Raw genomic sequence first — 19,724 nt, 5'->3', positions numbered from 1 at the left:
CTCTGACAGGAACCGGGCTTCAAAAAAGCTGAGAAGCGCATATCAACATAGAAATCTAGCACAAACTTACTTCACCACCTCCATAGGAGGCAAAGTTTGTAAAACTGAATTGTGGGTGTGGTGAGGGGTGTATTTATAGGCATTTTGAGGTTTGGGAAACTTTGCCCCTCCTGGTAGGATTGTATATCCCATACGTCACTAGCTCATGGACTCTTGCCAATTACATGAAAGAAAAGGTAAGTATTTCTTCAAATCCAGTGCAATGTAAATTTCATCAATGAAAGTGCCCCTGTTTTTAAAAATATTTTTAAAAACCGGGCACTCATTGATGAAAATTGACCTTCACTTTAAAAACCCCCTTTCAGTAGTGTTTTCTAATACATTAAATAACCCTCTGTCAGCAGTGTTTTCTAATACATTATACAGCCCTCTGTTATTAGTGTTTTCTAATATATTATACAGCCCTCTGTCATTAGTGTTTTCTAATACATTATACAGCCCTCTGTCAGTAGTGGGTTTCTAATACATTATACAGCCCTCTGTCATTAGTGTTTTCTAATACATTAAATAACCATCTGTCATTCGTTTTCTTATACATTAAATAACCCTCTGTCAGTAGTGTTTTCTAATACATTAAATAACCATCTGTCACTAGTGTTTTCTAATACATTATACAGCCCTCTGTCATTAGTGCTTTCTAATACATTAAATAACCATCTGTCATTAGTTTTCTTATACATTAAATAACCCCCTGTCAGTAGTGTTTTCAAAAACATTAAATAGCCCCCTGTCATTAGTGTTTATTTCATGTAATTGGCAAGAGTCCATGAGCTAGTGACGTATGGGATATACACTCCTACCAGGAGGGGCAAAGTTTTCCAAACCTCATAATGCCTATAAATACACCCCTCACCACACCCACAATTCAGTTTTACAAACTTTGCCTCCTATGGAGGTGGTGAAGTAAGTTTGTGCTTAGATTCTATGTTGATATGCGCTTCTCAGCATTTTGAAGCCTGATTCCTCTCAGAGTACAGCGAATGTCAGCGAATGGTTTTCCTCACAGGAGATCTATTTCATAGGTTCTCTGTTATCGGTCGTATAGATTCATCTCCTACCTCCCTTATTCATATCGACAATATACTCTCATATTCCATTACCTCTACTGATTCTCGTTTCAGTACTGGTTTGGCTATCTGCTATATGTGGATGGGTGTCTTTTGGTAAGTATGTTTTCATTACTTAAGACACTCTCAGCTATGGTTTGGCACTTTATGTATTAATATAAAGTTCTAAATATATGTATTGTACTTATATATGCCATGAGTCAGGTTTATGTATATTTCCTTTTGCAGACTGTCAGTTTCATATTTGGGAAAAGCATATTTAGGAAAATATTTTTTCTTACCTGGGGTATAGTCTTTTTTCAAATTTGACTGTTTTCTCTTTAAATTTTGCGGGCAAAATTAGGCTTGCAAGGGCGCAAAATGCCGAAGTTTATTGCGCCATTCTTGGCGCAAGAATTTTTTTGGCGCGAAGTTACGTCCCATGACGCAAATTCATAATTTCCGACATCTTAGTTGACCCTGAGTACCTTGCTCTAGGTTGCGTCGTCAATGACGTGAGTGTGTCATTTCAGTATGTTGTTAGCGCCAAAAAAAATTCAATTACGCTGTGCATCATACTTGCCGCCAAATAATTTCATTATTTAAAACCCCATTCCTATATGCCTCTTGCCTTTTTCTATGTTAGAGGGCTATGCTGTTTGCATTTTTTTTCCCATTCCTGAAACTGCCATATAATTTTGCTTTATATGTTGTTTTTTCTCTTACATTTGCAAGATGTCTCAATCTGATCCTGTCTCAGAATTCACTGTTGGAACCCTGCTGCATGATAATAGTTCTACCAAAGCTAAGTGCATTTGTTGTAAATTTGTGGAGATTATGGGGCCTAGTTATCAACGTGTCTACTTACCTGCCTTCGCCGGCCCAATACGCCCGCCTAAGCTCGCCTACCATCGCCGCCGCGGACCTGAAAAATTTCGCCTAAGTTATCAAAAAAGCTGTCAAAAAGCCGCGCACCAAGTACGGGGTGATGAGCAGCATACTGTGATAGTTATCACTCATCCGATCTCGCTGCTCTTTGGCTTTTTCACAGCTTTATTGACAAGCTGTCACTAAGCACCCACACTAAACTACACTGTTCTACCCCCTATACCGGCGCCCCCGGAGCCCCCCCGCAACTAGGTATTAACCCCTAAACCGCCGCTCCTAGACCCCGCCGCAACTCTTAAAAATGTATTAACCCCTAAACCGCCGCTCCTGGACACCGCCGCCACCTACATTATACCTAGTAACCCCTATCCTGCCCCCCCTATACCGCCGCCCTCTATAATAAAGTTATTAACCCCTATCCTGAGGATCCCGGACCCCGCCGCAACTAAATAGTTTAACCCCTAAACCGCCGCTTCTGGACCCCGCCGCAACCTATAATAAACTTATTAACCCCTAATCTGCCCCCTACACCGTTGCCACCTATAATAAATTTATTAACCCCTATCCTGCCCCCCCAGACCGCCGCCACTGTAATAAAATTATTAACCCCTAAACCTAAGTCTAACACTAACCCTAACACCCCCTAACTTAAATATTATTTAAATACATCTAAATATTATAACTATTATTAACTACATTAATCCTATTTAAAACTAAATACCTTTAAAATAAACCCTAATATAGCTACAATATAAATAATAATTTTATTGTAGCTATCTTAGGATTTATTTTTATTTTACAGGCAACTTTCAATTTATTTTAACTAGGTACAATAGCTATTAAATAGTTATTAACTATTTAATAGCTATACAAATGATCAACAGGATTTCACAGCAAATAAAGATGATGGCAATACTGAAAAGCATATAAAAAGCTGGCATAAAGCCCACACTGTAGTGAATATTAGTAGCGTGTACCCATTTACAATGGCAACCAGTCCCATATAGTAACAAATAAAGGTATTCTTACCGTGCCCCCCTGTGTATGCCGGCCGGTCCCAGGGTAGAGGCTGAGTGTATCACGCTGTTACAATCCTCTCCTGGATCTCTTCCGACACCTTTCCCGTGTCTCTCAGCGTCCTCTGTTCCTCCAATCAGCCTGCCATACCCTCCTCAGCCTATAGCAATAGGGGGGCGCGGTTGCGCTTCTGGTGCGTGCGTCCGATGACGTCAGCTCACTACTGCCTCTGCTCGTTCCGGAACAGAATACCGGGTTTAAAACAGTCCTGAACACAGCATAAAATTCCAGTGCTAGCCGTGCTTCACAATGGGCAAACAGTCAATGTAGAATCAAAGTGGAAATCAGGAGCACCGGCAGCAGGTAGTTTAAAAATTAAACATTTATTCTTACACCTTAGTGTTGGTAAAATATTCCAAATGCTTGGCACAAACAATGGAAATGAAGATTAGGATAGTCTGTTGACAACAACCTTACATGTTTCAGCTCCAAGAGCCGTCCTCATAAGCTGCTGTCTGACTTAATAAAATTAACATATTTAAAAGCAGCAGACAAATCCTATTGGTTACAACTTGATTAGTAAACTAGTAACACTTGTAAACCTACTATATAAGTTGCTAGTGTTTAACCCTTAAGCTCCCTTTTTACAGAGTGCAACAATTAAGTAAAAACTTTGTACTTCAGTGCCCTTTTATACACAGATAAATAATGAGTATCTACATATGTATCACAGGATTCAAAACATAGTTCCCAGTACCTTAGCCTATAGTGGTAGCATGAAATAGAAGTTTCCCTAATTGATTATGTGCTGTGAATAGTACAGGAAGATGTAAAAAAGTAAAGATGCAAAATAAAAAGCTACTATTATTTATACACAGTAATAGGTCAATCCCCTATGTTAGGAAGAATTGGTATAAATAGTTATAAATAGTTTTAAATGATTTGTTAACTGATAGAAGGGATTGTAAAATTGTCTTTATATCCTTACTCTTTATTAACATTCTGTGTATAAAAGGGCACTGAAGTACAAAGTTTTTACTTAATTGTTGCACTCTGTAAAAAGGGAGCTTAAGGGTTAAACACTAGCAACTTATATAGTAGGTTTACAAGTGTTACTAGTTTACTAATCAAGTTGTAACCAATAGGATTTGTCTGCTGCTTTTAAATATGTTAATTTTATTAAGTCAGACAGCAGCTTATGAGGACGGCTCTTGGAGCTGAAACATGTAAGGTTGTTGTCAACAGACTATCCTAATCTTCATTTCCATTGTTTGTGCCAAGCATTTGGAATATTTTACCAACACTAAGGTGTAAGAATAAATGTTTAATTTTTAAACTACCTGCTGCCGGTGCTCCTGATTTCCACTTTGATTCTACATTGACTATTTAATAGCTACCTAGTTAAAATAAAGAGAAATTTACCTGTAAAATAAACCCTAACCTAAGTTACAATTACACCTAACACTACACTATACTTTAATAAATTAATCCTATTTAAAACTAAATACTTACCTGTAAAATAAACCCTAAGATAGCTACAATGTAATTAATAATTACATTGTAGCTATTTTAGGATTTATATTTATTTTACAGGTAACTTTGTATTTATTTTAGCTAGGTACAACAGTTATTAAATAGTTATTAACTATTTAATAACTACCTAGCTAAAAGAAATACAAAATTACCTGTAAAATAAATCCTAACCTAAGTTACAATTAAACCTAACACTACACTATCATTAAATTAATTAAATAAATTACCTACAAATAACTACAATTAAATTAAATAAACTAACTAAAGTACAAAAAATAAAAAAAGCTAAGTTACAAAAAATAAAAAAAATAAGTTACCAACATTTAAAAAAAATTACAACAATTTTAAGCTACTTACACCTAATCTAAGCCCCCTAATAAAATAAAAAAGCCCCCAAAATAAAAAAATATCCCTACCCTATTCTACATTAAAAAGTTATCAGCTCTTTTACCTTACCAGCCCTTAAAAGGGCCTTTTGCGGGGCATGCCCCAAAGAAAACAGCTCTTTTGTCTGTAAAATAAAAATACACCCTCCCCCAACATTAAAACCCACCACCCACATACTCCTAATCTAACCCAAACCCCCCTTAAATAAACCTAACACTACCCCCCTTAAGATCATCCTACCTTGAGCCGTCTTCAGCCAGCCGACCACCGATGGAACCGAAGAGGAGATCCGGAGCGGCAGAAGTCATTATCCAAGGGGCGCTGAAGAAGTCTTCCATCCGATTAAAGTCTTCATCCAGGCGGCACTGAAGAGGTCTTCCATCCGATAGAAGTCTTCATCCAAGTGGCACCTTCAATCTTCATCCATCCGGAGCGGAGCCATCTTCAGACGAGCCGACGCGGAGCCATCCTCTTCTTCCCAACGACTAACGACGAATGAAGGTTCCTTTAAGGGACGTCATCCAAGATGGCGTCCCTTCAATTCTGATTGGCTGATAGGATTCTATCAGCCAATCGGAATTAAGGTAGGAAAAATTTGATTGGCTGATGCTATCAGTCAATCAGATTGAAGTTCAATCCGATTGGCTGATCCAATCAGCCAATCAGATTGAGCTTGCATTCTATTGGCTGTTCCGATCAGCTGTGATATGTAATAGTTGTCATGATAAGCTTTTACATGCAGAGAATGTGTCCATCAGTAATTGTACTATGCCTGTTGTTCCTTCAACATCTAATGTACAAGATATACCTGTGAATATAAAAGATTTTATTGCTGATGCGATTCAGAATGCTTTGTCTGCCATCCCACCTTCTAATAAATGTAAAAGGTCTTTTAAAACTTCTCATAAAGTTGATGAAATTTCTAATGACTGACAACATACTGAATTATCCTCATCTGATGAGGATCTATCTGATTCAGAAGATCCTTCCTCAGATATTGACACTGACAAATCTACTAATTTATTTATTTCTTTTATTTGTTCCTTGTTAAAAGAAGTGTTGATTACATTGGATATTGAGGAAACTAGTCCTCTTGATATTGAAACTAGTAAACGTTTAAATTCTGTTTATAAACCTCCTGTGGTTACTCCAGAGGTTTTTCCAGTTCCTGATGCTATTTCTGATATGATTTCTAAGGAATGGAATAGGTCTGGTACTTCTTTTATTCCTTCAAGGTTTAAAAAATTGTATCCTTTGCCAGCAGTTAGATTGGAGTTTTGGGAAAAGATCCCCAAAGTTGATGGGGCTATTTCTACTCTTGCTAAACGTACTACTATTCCTATGGAAGATAGTACTTCTTTTAAAGACCCTTTAGATAGGAAACTTGAATCTTATCTAAGGAAAGCTTATTTATATTCTGGTCATCTCCTCAGGCCTGCCATTTCTATGACTGATGTTGCAGCTGCATCAACTTTTTGGTTGGATGTTTAGCGCAACAGGAAACGGATCCTGATTTGTCTAGAATTGTTCGCTTGCTTCAACATGCTAATCATTTTATTTGTGATGCCATTTTTTATATAATTAAAATTGATGTTAAATCTATGTCTTTAGCTATTTTAGCTAGAAGAGCTTTGTGGCTTAAATATTGTAACACTGACATGGTATCTAAGTCTAGATTACTATCTCTCTCTTTCCCAGGTAATAAGTTATTTGGTTCTTAGTTGGATTCAATTATTTCAACTGTCACTGCGGGGAAGGGAGCTTTTTTGCCTCAGGATTAAAGACCTAAGGGTAAATCTAAAGCTTCTAACCGCTTTCGTTCCTTTCAACAAAATAAGGAGCAGAAACCTATTGCTTCCCCCAAAGAATCTGGTTCCAATTGGAAACCTTCTTCAAGTTGGAGTAAATCCAAACCATTTAAGAATCCAAAGCCAGCCCCCAAGTCTGCATGAAGGTGCGGCCCTCATTCCAGCTCAGCTGGTAGGGGGCAGATTAAGATTCTTCCAAGACATTTGGGCAGATTCTGTCCAAAATCAATGGATTCAGAGTATTGTCTCTCAAGGGTACCGAATAGGATTCAGAGTAAGACCTCCTGCGAGAAGGTTTTTTCTCTCACGCATCCCAGTAAATCCAGTAAAGGCTCAAGCTTTTCTGAAGTGTGTTTCAGACCTGGAGCTTACAGGGGTAATCATACCAGTTCCGTTTCAGGAACAGGTTCTGGGGTTTTATTCAAATCTATTCATTGTCCCAAAGAAAGAAAATTCTTTCAGGCCAGTTCTGGATCTGAAAATTTTGAATCGTTATGTAAGATTGCAAACTTTCAAAATGGTAACTATAAGGACTATTCTGCCTTTTGTTCAGCAAGGACATTATATGTCCACAATAGACTTACAGGATGCTTATCTTCATATTCCGATTCATCCAGACCATTATCAGTTTCTGAGATTCTCTTTTCCAGACAAGCATTACCAATTTGTCGCTCTTCCGTTTGGCCTAGCGACAGCTCCAAGAATCTTTTTGAAGGTTCTCAGTGCCCTACTCTCTGTAATCGGAGAACGGGGTATTGCGGTATTTCCTTATTTGTATGATATCTTGGTACTAGCTCAGTCTTTACATTCTGCAGAATCTCACACAAATCAACTAGTGTTGTTGCTTCAAAGATATGGTTGGAGGATCAATTTACCAAAAAGTTATTTGATTCCTCAGACAAGGGTCACCTTTTTAGGTTTCCAGATGGATTCAGTGTCCATGACTCTGTCTCTAACAGACAAGAGATGATTAAAAAAATTTTCAGCTTGTCGGAACCTTCGGTCTCAGTCATTCCCTTCAGTGGCTATGTGCATGGAAGTTTTAGGTCTCATGACTGCAGCATCGGACGCGATCCCCTTTGCTCGTTTTCATATGAGACCTCTCCAGCTTTGTATGCTGAACCAATGGTGCAGTGATTATACAAAGATATCACAATTAATATCCTTAAATCCCAATGTTCGACTCTCTCTGACTTGGTGGTTAGATCACCATCATATAGTTCAAGGGGCCTCTTTTGTTCGTCCAACCTGGACTGTGATCACAACAGATGCAAGTCTTTCAGGTTGGGGAGCTGTCTGGGGATCTCTGACAGCACAAGGGGTTTGGAAACCTCAAGAGGCGAGGTTACCAATCAATATTTTAGAACTCTGTGCTATCTTCAGGGCTCTTCAGGTGTGGCCTCTGTTGAATAGAGAACCGTTCATTTGTTTTCAGACAGACAATATCACAACTGTGGCATATGTCAATCATCAGGGTGGGACTTGCAGTCCCCAAGCCATGAAAGAAGTATATTGGATACTTGCTTGGGCGAAATCCAGCTCCTGTCTAATTTCTGCAGTTCATATCCCAGGTATAGACAATTGGGAAGTGGATTATCTCAGCCGTAAGACTTTACATCTGGGGGAGTAGTCGCTCCATCCAGATGTATTTTCTCAGATTGTTCAGATGTGGAGTGCTCCAGAAATAGATCTGATGGCTTCCCATCTAAACAAGAAACTTCCCAGGTACCTGTCCAGGTCCAGGGATCCTCAGGCGGAAGCAGTGGATGTGTTAGCAGTTCCTTGGTGTTACCAACCTGCTTATATCTTTCCGCCTCTAGTTCTTCTTCCAAAAGGGATTTCCAAAATCATCATGGAATAATAGTTTGTGTTGCTGGTAGCTTAAGCATGACCTCACAGGTTTTGGTATGCGGATCTTGTTCGGATGTCAAACGGCCAACCTTGGCCACTTCCATTAAGGCTTGACCTTCTGTCTCAAGGTCCATTTTTCCATCAGGATCTCAAATCATTAAATTTTAAGGTATGGAAATTGAATGCCTAGTGCTTAGACATAGAGGTTTCTCTGACTCAGTGATCAATACTTTGTTACAGGCTCGTAAATCTGCTTCTAGGAAGATTTATTATCAAGTTTGGAAGACTTATATTTCATGGTGTTCTCATAAATTCTCCTGGCATTCTTTTAGAATTCCTAGAATTTTACAGTTTCTTCAGGATGGTTTGGATAAAGGTTTGTCTGCAAGTTCCTTAAAGGGACACATCTCTGCTCTTTCTGTTTTATTTCACAGAAAGATTGCTAAGCTTCCTGATATTCACTGTTTTGTACAGGCTTTGGTCTGTATCAAGCCTGTTTATTAAATCAATCTCTCCTCCTTGGAGTCTTAATTTGGTTTTTAAGGCCTTACAGGCTCCTCCTTTTGAGCCTATGCATTATTTGGACATTAAAGGGACACTTAACCCAATTTTTTTCTTTCGTGATTCAGATAGAGCATGCAATTTTAAGCAACTTTCTAATTTAATCTTATTATTATTTTTTCTTCATTCTCTTGCTATCTTTATTTGAAAAAGAAGACATCTAAGCTTTTTTATGGTTCAGAACTGTGGACAACACTTTTTTTTATTGGTGGATGAATTTATCCACCAATCAGCAAGAACAACCCAGGTTGTTTACCAAAAATGGGCCGGCATCTAAACTTACATTCTTGCATTTCAAATAAAGATACCAAGAGAATGAATAAAATTTTACAATAGGAGTAAATTAGAAAGTTGCTTAAAATTGCATGCTGTATCTGAATCATGAACAAATTTGGGTTCAGTGTCCCTTTAAACTACTTTCTTGGAAAGTGTTGTTCCTTTTGGCCATCTCTTCTGCTAGAAGAGTTTCTGAATTATCTGCTCTTTCTTGTGAATCTCCTTTTCTGATTTTCCATCAGGATAAGGCAGTTTTGCGGACTAAATTTAAATTATTACCTACGGTTGTGAATTCTAACAACATTAATAGAGAAATTGTTGTCCCTTCTTTGTGTCCTAATCCTAAGAATTCTTTGGAAAGATCTTTACATTCTTTGGATGTGGTAAGAGCTTTGAAATATTATGTTGAAGCTACTAAAGATTTCAGGAAGACTTCTAGTCTATTTGTTATCTTTTCTGGTTCTAGGAAAGGTCAGAAGGCTTCTGCCATTTCCTTGGCATCTTGGTTAAAGCTTTTGATTCATCAGGCTTATTTGTAGTCGGGTCAGGCCCTGCCTCAGAGAATTACAGCTCATTCTACTAGATCAGTCTCCACGTTGTGGGCTTTTAAGAATGAAGCTTCAGTTGATCAGATTTGCAAAGCAGCAACTTGGTCTTCTTTGCATACATTTACTAAATTCTACCGTTTTGATGTATTTGCTTCTTCAGAAGCAGTTTTTTGTAGAAAAGTTCTTCAGGTATCTGTCTCAGTTTGATTTCTCTGCTTATGTTTTAAGTTTTTTTTCTTTCATTTATGAGAAAAACTTATTTTTTTTGGTTGTGGATTTAATTTTCTCAGCGGAAAATGGCTGTTATTATTTTATCCCTACCTCTCTAGTGACTCTTGCGTGGAGTTCCACATCTTGGGTATTGCTATCCCATACGTCACTAGCTCATGGACTCTTGCCAATTACATGAAAGAAAACATAATTTATGTAAGAACTTACCTGATAAATTCATTTCTTTCATATTGGCAAGAGTCCATGAGGCCCACCCCCTTTTTTATGGTGGTTATGATTTTTTTGTATAAAGCACAATTATTTCCAAATTCCTTTGTTGATGCTTTTTACTCCTTTCTTTATCACCCCACTGCTTGGCTATTCGTTAAACTGAATTGTGGGTGTGGTGAGGGGTGTATTTATAGGCATTTTGTGGTTTGGGAAACTTTGCCCCTCCTGGTAGGATTGTATATCCCATACGTCACTAGCTCATGGGTTCTTGCCAATATGAAAGAAATAAATTTATCAGGTTCTTACATAAATTATGTTTTTTCCCTTTCAAACCCCAACTCAACAAAAAATGAGCTGACCTTGCAGGTAGAACATTTCTCAATATTATATCACTCTGTATACAAACAAAGGCCTCCTTGTCTTATCTCAATGGGGGAGTCATTTCTTCTCCTTTGTCGTTTACATAGCTTTTCTTTAGCTATTTATGCAGGTAGAACAGCTATTTCATATGAGAAAACAAAGGTAAAGGTGCTATTTGTTAACAATTAAATACACTCCAGCAGGTGAATATAAAATTAGAAGCACATTAAAGTGGGCACATTGCAGTACATTGCCCCTTTGATGGTATAAGAGACTGTTCCTTTATTGTAACAATATCCAAACCAGGATACAATAAACCAGGAGAAATAACAAAAGAAAAAAATCTAGCAAATTACACATTAACTAGACACGTGTTATTCTTTCTATATAACCTGCTCCGCACTCTCTCCCCGTCTGTCACCAGCACACCCTTGTGTACCGGTCACATTGTGTAGTCACAAGATCCTTCCTTTGCCCTATAGAACCGCTTGCAGGAGGTGCGCAAACTCATTGAGTTCCTGAACAAAGATCTGCCAGAGGAGGTGCTGACGAACATTGTGCGTCTGACGTCCTTCGAGCAGATGAAGAAAAATCCAATGGCCAACAACTCTACATTCCCTAAGCATATACTGGACCAGTCGCAGGGCATTTTTATGAGAAAAGGTGAGTATCACAGTCCCTAAACTGGCAGACGGCACCAGTAGCACAAGTGGTCCCAAAACCATGTGATTTCCTAAAAACTTCAGTGTCCACTATGGTCTGTGATGTATCTATAATCCTACCAACCAGCTGTTAATATTTCTTCTTATCTACCCAGCACCTACTGATCTCACCTGCTGTTAATACCTCTTACTATACACCCAGCACCTACTGACCTTATCTGCTGCCAATACCTCCTCCTATACACCCAGCACCTACTGACCTTATCTGCTGCTAATACCTCTTCCTATACACCCAGCACCTACTGACCTTACCTGCGGCTAATACCTCCTCCTATACACCCAGCACCTACTGACCTTACCTGCTGCTAATACCTCTTCCTATACACCCAGCACCTACTGACCTTATCTGCTGCCAATACCTCCTCCTATACACCCAGCACCTACTGACCTTATCTGCTGCCAATACCTCTTGCTATACACCCAGCACCTACTGACCTTACCTGCTGCTAATACCTCTTACTATACACTCAGCATCTACTGACCTTATCTGCTGCCAATACCTCTTGCTATACATCCAGCACCTACTAACCTTATCTGCTGCCAATACCTCTTGCTATACATCCAGCACCTACTGACCTTACCTGCTGCCAATACCTCCTCCTATACACCCAGCACCTACTGAACTTACCTGCAGCTAATACCTCTTGCTATACACCCAGCACCTACTGACCTTACCTGCTGCCAATACCTCCTCCTATACACCCAGCACCTACTGAATTTACCTGCTGCCAATACCTCTTGCTATACACCTAGCACCTACTGACCTTACCTGCTGCTAATACCTCTTCCTATACACCCAGCACCTACTGACCTTACCTGCTGCTAATACCTCTTCCTATACAACCAGCACCTACTGACTTTACCTGCTGCTAATACCTCTTCCTATACACCCAGAACCTACTGACCTTACCTGCTGCTAATACCTCTTCCTATACACCCAGCACCTACTGACCTTACCTGCTGCTAATACCTATTCCTATACACCCAGAACCTACTGACCTTACCTGCTGCTAATACCTCTTCCTATACACCCAGCACCTACTGACCTTACCTGCTGCTAATACCTCTTCCTATACAACCAGCACCTACTGACTTTACCTGTTGCTAATACCTCTTCCTATACACCCAGCACCTACTGACCTTACCTGCTGCTAATACCTCTTCCTATACACCCAGCACCTACTGACCTTACCTGCTGCTAATACCTCTTCCTATACAACCAGCACCTACTGACTTTACCTGTTGCTAATACCTCTTCCTATACACCCAGCACCTACTGACCTTACCTGCTGCTAATACCTCTTCCTATACACCCAGCACCTACTGACCTTACCTGCTGCCAATACCTCTTCCTATACACCCAGCACCTACTGACCTTACCTGCTGCTAATACCTCTTCCTATACACCCAGCACCTACTGACCTTACCTGCTGCCAATACCTCTTCCTATACACCCAGCACCTACTGATCTCACCTGCTGTTAATATTTCTTCTTATCTACCCAGCACCTACTGATCTCACCTGCTGTTAATACCTCTTGCTATACACCCAGCACCTACTGACCTTACCTGCTGCTGATACCTCTTCCTATACACCCAGCACGTACTGACCTTACCTGCTGCTTATACCTCTTCCTATACACCCAGCACCTACTGACCTTACCTGCTGCTTATACATCTTCCTATACACCCAGCACCTACTGACCTTACCTGCTGCTGATACCTCTTCCTATACACCCAGCACCTACTGATCTCACCTGCTGTTAATACCTCTTGCTATACACCCAGCACCTACTGACCTTATCTGCTGCCAATACCTCTTCCTATACACCCAGCACTTACTGACCTTACCTGCAGCTAATACCTCTTCCTATACACCGAGCACCTACTGACCTTACCTGCTACTAATACCTCTTCCTATACACCCAGAACCTACTGAACTTACCTGCTGCTAATACGTCTTCCTATACACCCAGCACCTACTGACCTCACCTGCTGCTAATACCTCTTCCTATACACCCAGCACCTACTGACCTTAACTGCTGCTAATACCTCTTCCTATACACCCAGCACCTACTGACCTTACCTGCTGCTAATACCTCTTACTATACACTCAGCATCTACTGACCTTATCTGCTGCCAATACCTCTTGCTATACATCCAGCACCTACTAACCTTATCTGCTGCCAATACCTCTTGCTATACATACAGCACCTACTGACCTTACCTGCTGCCAATACCTCCTCCTATACACCCAGCACCTACTGAACTTACCTGCAGCTAATACCTCTTGCTATACACCCAGCACCTACTGACCTTACCTGCTGCCAATACCTCCTCCTATACACCCAGCACCTACTGAACTTACCTGCTGCCAATACCTCTTGCTATACACCTAGCACCTACTGACCTTACCTGCTGCTAATACCTCTTCCTATACACCCAGCACCTACTGACCTTACCTGCTGCTAATACCTCTTCCTATACAACCAGCACCTACTGACTTTACCTGTTGCTAATACCTCTTCCTATACACCCAGCACCTACTGACCTTACCTGCTGCCAATACCTCTTCCTATACACCCAGCACCTACTGACCTTACCTGCTGCTAATACCTCTTCCTATACACCCAGCACCTACTGACCTTACCTGCTGCCAATACCTCTTCCTATACACCCAGCACCTACTGATCTCACCTGCTGTTAATATTTCTTCTTATCTACCCAGCACCTACTGATCTCACCTACTGTTAATACCTCTTGCTATACACCCAGCACCTACTGACCTTACCTGCTGCTGATACCTCTTCCTATACACCCAGCACGTACTGACCTTACCTGCTGCTTATACCTCTTCCTATACACCCAGCACCTACTGACCTTACCTGCTGCTTATACCTCTTCCTATACACCCAGCACCTACTGACCTTACCTGCTGCTGATACCTCTTCCTATACACCCAGCACCTACTGATCTCACCTGCTGTTAATACCTCTTGCTATACACCCAGCACCTACTGACCTTATCTGCTGCCAATACCTCTTCCTATACACCCAGCACCTACTGACCTTACCTGCAGCTAATACCTCTTCCTATACACCGAGCACCTACTGACCTTACCTGCTACTAATACCTCTTCCTATACACCCAGAACCTACTGAACTTACCTGCTGCTAATACGTCTTCCTATACACCCAGCACCTACTGACCTCACCTGCTGCTAATACCTCTTCCTATACACCCAGCACCTACTGACCTTAACTGCTGCTAATACCTCTTCCTATACACCCAGCACCTACTGACCTAACCCACTGCTAATACCTCTTCCTATACACCCAGCACCTACTGACCTCATCAGCTGCTAATACCTCTTCCTATACACCCAACACCTACTGACCTTACCTGCTGCTAATACCTCTTCCTATACACCCAGCACCTACTGACCTAACCCGCTGCTAATGCCTCTTCCTATACACCCAGCACCTACTGACCTCACCTGCTGCTAATACCTCTTCCTATACACCCAGCACCTACTGACCTTACCTGCTGCTAATACCTCTTCCTATACACCCAGCACCTACTGACCTTACCTGCTGCTAATACCTCTTCCTATACACCCAGCACCTACTGACCTTACCTGCTGCTAATACCTCTTGCTATACACCCAGCACCTACTGACCTTACCTGCTGCTAATACCTCTTCCTATACACCCAGCACCTACTGACCTTACCTGCTGCTAATACCTCTTCCTATACACCCAGCACCTACTGACCTTACCTGCTGCTAATACCTCATCCTATACATCCAGCACCTACTGACCTTACCTGCTGCTAATACCTCTTGCTATACACCCAGCACCTACTGACCTAACCCGCTGCTTATACCTCTTCCTATACACCCAGCACCTACTGACCTTATCTGCTGCCAATACCTCTTGCTATACACCTAGCACCTACTGACCTTACCTGCTGCTAATAACTCTTCCTACACACCCAGCACCCTATTGACCTTACCTTCTGCTAATACCTCTTCCTATACACCCAGCACCTACTGACCTTACCTGCTGCTAATACCTCTTCCTATACACCCAGCACCTATTGACCTTAACAGCTGCTAATACCTCTTCCTATACACCCAGAACCTACTGAACTTACCTGCTGCTAATACGTCTTCCTATACACCCAGCACCTACTGACCTCACCTGCTGCTAATACCTCTTCCTATACACCCAGCACCTACTGACCTTAACTGCTGCTAATACCTCTTCCTATACACCCAGCACCTACTGACCTAACCCGCTGCTAATACCTCTTCCTATACACCCAGCACCTACTGACCTCATCAGCTGCTAATACCTCTTCCTATACACCCAGCACCTACTGACCTTACCTGCTGCTAATACCTCTTCCTATACACCCAGCACCTACTGACCTAACCCGCTGCTAATGCCTCTTCCTATACACCCAGCACCTACTGACCTCACCTGCTGCTAATACCTCTTCCTATACACCCAGCACCTACTGACCTTACCTGCTGCTAATACCTCTTCCTATACACCCAGTACCTACTGACCTTACCTGCTGCTAATACCTCTTGCTATACACCCAGCACCTACTGACCTTACCTGCTGCTAATACCTCTTGCTATACACCCAGCACCTACTGACCTTACCTGCTGCTAATACCTCTTCCTATACACCCAGCACCTACTGACCTTACCTGCTGCTAATACCTCTTCCTATACACCCAGCACCTACTGACCTTACCTGCTGCTAATACCTCTTCCTATACACCCAGCACCTACTGACCTTACCTGCTGCTAATACCTCATCCTATACATCCAGCACCTACTGACCTTACCTGCTGCTAATACCTCTTGCTATACACCCAGCACCTACTGACCTAACCCGCTGCTAATACCTCTTCCTATACACCCAGCACCTACTGACCTCATCAGCTGCTAATACCTCTTCCTATACACCCAGCACCTACTGACCTTACCTGCTGCTAATACCTCTTCCTATACACCCAGCACCTACTGACCTTACCAGCTGCTAATACCTCATCCTATACATCCAGCACCTACTGACCTTACCTGCTGCTAATACCTCTTGCTATACACCCAGCACCTACTGACCTAACCCGCTGCTAATACCTCTTCCTATACACCCAGCACCTACTGACCTCATCAGCTGCTAATACCTCTTCCTATACACCCAGCGCCTACTGACCTTACCTGCTGCTAATACCTCTTCCTATACACCCAGCACGTACTGACCTTACCTGCTGCTTATACCTCTTCCTATACACCCAGCACCTACTGACCTTACCTGCTACTTATACCTCTTCCTATACACCCAGCACCTACTGACCTTACCTGCTGCTGATACCTCTTCCTATACACCCAGCACCTACTGATCTCACCTGCTGTTAATACCTCTTGCTATACACCCAGCACCTACTGACCTTACCTGCAGCTAATACCTCTTCCTATACATCCAGCACCTACTGACCTTACCTGCTGCTAATACCTCTTCCTATACACCCAGCACCTACTGACCTTACCTGCTGTTAATACCTCTTCCTATACACCCAGCACCTACTGACCTTACCTGCTGCTAATACCTCTTCCTATACACCCAGCACCTACTGACCTTACCTGCTGCTAATACCTCTTCCTATACACCCAGCACCTACTAACCTTACCTGCTGCTAATACCTCTTCCTATACACTCAGCACCTACTGACCTGCTGCTAATACCTCTTCCTATACACCCAGCACCTACTGACCTTACCTGCAGCTAATACCTCTTCCTATACACCCAGCACCTACTGACCTTACCTGCTACTAATACCTCTTCCTATACACCCAGCACCTACTGACCTTACCTGCTACTAATACCTCTTGCTATACATCCAGCACCTACTGACCTTACCTGCTGCTAATACCTCTTCCTATACACCCAGCACCTACTGACCTTACCCTTGGTTGCTCTTTGTATGGAAGTTCTGGGTCTCATGATTTCAGCTTCAGTTTTCACATGAGACATCTTCAGCTTTGTTTACTTCCTCAGTTGTGCGGGGAGCTTACTCAGCTATCTCAAATTGTCACATTTGTGAAGTTGGAATTTTTTTAGTGAGGCATTAAGATAAGAATTATACAAGGATTGGACAAGGGCAATACTCTAGGCAAGTATTGTAATATTGTGTTTTATGTATCTCACTGATTCCCTTTTTGCAAAATGTTCCATATCATTATGGTTTCTCTTTGCTATCTCTGGTCTGTTTAATAAACTATACCTTTCATTTACTTCTTTTCCCTCACCACATACTACATTCACCAGCCCATCCCTTTAATCATCACCTCACTTCTGCTCTCATAAACTTCATATATTCCTAAACTCTCTCTCTCTCTCCTCCCTGCTCCACATTGCAAAGACACTCTCAATACTGCAAATCTGTATCTCATCTTATGTCACTCTCCCTCTTACTCATGCTAATTGCTGGTGATATATCCCACAATCCTGGTCCCCCACAACTTCCTAAACTCACCCACCCATGTATGCTTCAAGCTAAACACCAGAACTCTGGAAACCTTATCCAAGTTCCTCTTGTAACTAAATGAAACATCCCCTTCACTTGTGCACTCTGGAACTCTCAATCTGTGTGCAACAATCTCACTTCTATTCATCTCCTACTCCCTCAACCTTCGGGCTCTCACAGAAACCTGTCTCCCTCAGACACAGCTTCCCCTGCTGCTCTGTCACATGGGAGTCTACACTTCAGCCACACCCTGAGGCCTAGAAACAGGCAAGGAGGTGGAGTAGGTATTTATTTTTAATGACACGATGAGTCCACAGATCATCTTAATTACTAATGGGAATACCACTTCTGCCCTGCAGGAGGCGGCAAAGAGCACCACAGCAAAGCTGTTAAATATCACCTCCCTTCCCTCCCACCCAGTCATTCTCTTTGCCTACGTTAAGTGCAAGGAGGTGGTAAATTAGGTGTTGGAAAAAGATCTTCTTTCAAGATTTTATTATTTTTAAAGTAGTACAAGATTGTGCTGCTTTGTTCTAGGGTGTAGCCATAGTCCATATCAGTCTCTTCAGTAGAGCAGTGGTGGCTTTAGAGCAATGGGAACTTGTGGGACATAATTCTCACTGCGCCTCCCATATATTGATGCTGCCCTAACTCTGAAAAACTGAGGGATATTACTTAGGACTTTCGTTTATTTACAGGTCCATGTGAGGGAGAAGACCTCTCAAACCTGGGAACTGCCTTACTGCGAGGCAGTAGATGAGGTAAGTGCTGATTTTATTTCTGGGGGTAGAAGAATACTCAGAAAAAGTTTGGGCACTTTATTATTTTTATTCAGACCTCATTGAACTTGGACTCTTTTTAAAGTTTATCCTAGTGTATTAGGGGACATTATGGCAGCTTGGAGGACACTGGGGTGAATTTGACATGTGACTCATCTCCCGGCAGTCTCATAGCTATCATAGCCGACCGGGAGATTACATATGAGACTACGATGAGCTGTTTGGCAGAGAGCTAGCTCAGTGTGAGGGGGTTTCTCTGTTAAATCGTAGCAAACGGACTGAGCAGCTGCCTAAACTGAAGCTGTTCAGTCTGTTATTTTGCTCCCGGTAGCTGAACTTAGGAAAAATATAATGGCGACCGGGAGATGGATATTAGAACGCCCACGATGGGTGGAGCTTGGGTGGCGCCAATTTAGTTGTGCACTTCTTCCTAACAGTTTTGCTTAGGAGTCAGCACCTCCTTCCTTGCACTTCTGGTTATCGGAAGGAATGGAGGAATTTAAGTCTGAGTGTTTGCGCTTAAAAGGACAGCGCTACAGCTGAGGAGAGAGGCTGGCAGGCACCTCAGCTGGGTCAAGCTGAGGTGTAGAGGGGGTTTGCAGTACTCAAGTACCTCATCTATCTATTCTGTAATTTCTGACCTCATAAAAATAAAAACTTACACTTTAAAATTTAAAGTGACGGTAACGTTTGTTATTTGTTAATTTTTATTAAAAAAGTTAAGACTTCCATATGTGAGTCAGATTGGTTTAACCCTTTAAGGACACAGCTTCCAGTTTGCTCAATTGTTTTATGATGGGAAAATTCCGTCATATGTCCTTAAGAGGTTAAGAGACCATACTAAGTGTCACCTTATGTTTTTAAACAAATGTGGGGAAAAAAAATTCTCCTAAGTGTCCATAAAA

The 19,724-nt window shown here is 41.6% G+C and overlaps 1 protein-coding gene across 1 annotated transcript in view; it reads left to right on the top strand.

The window, feature by feature from the left end:
• Positions 1-19,724, top strand: part of LOC128643156 (sulfotransferase 1 family member D1) — a 153,915-nt gene that overhangs the window by 109,063 nt on the left and 25,128 nt on the right. The window contains exon 6 of the mRNA XM_053696125.1: positions 11,259-11,439. Within this exon, the coding sequence (XP_053552100.1) occupies positions 11,259-11,439 (181 nt within the window). The remainder of the gene's footprint in view (positions 1-11,258; positions 11,440-19,724) is intronic.

Source organism: Bombina bombina, chromosome 12 (genome assembly GCF_027579735.1).
Source record: "Bombina bombina isolate aBomBom1 chromosome 12, aBomBom1.pri, whole genome shotgun sequence".
NCBI classification, from domain to species: Eukaryota; Metazoa; Chordata; class Amphibia; order Anura; family Bombinatoridae; genus Bombina; species Bombina bombina.
Note: the sequence above shows the minus strand (reverse complement) of the source record. Positions and strands in the feature narration are given on the sequence as shown.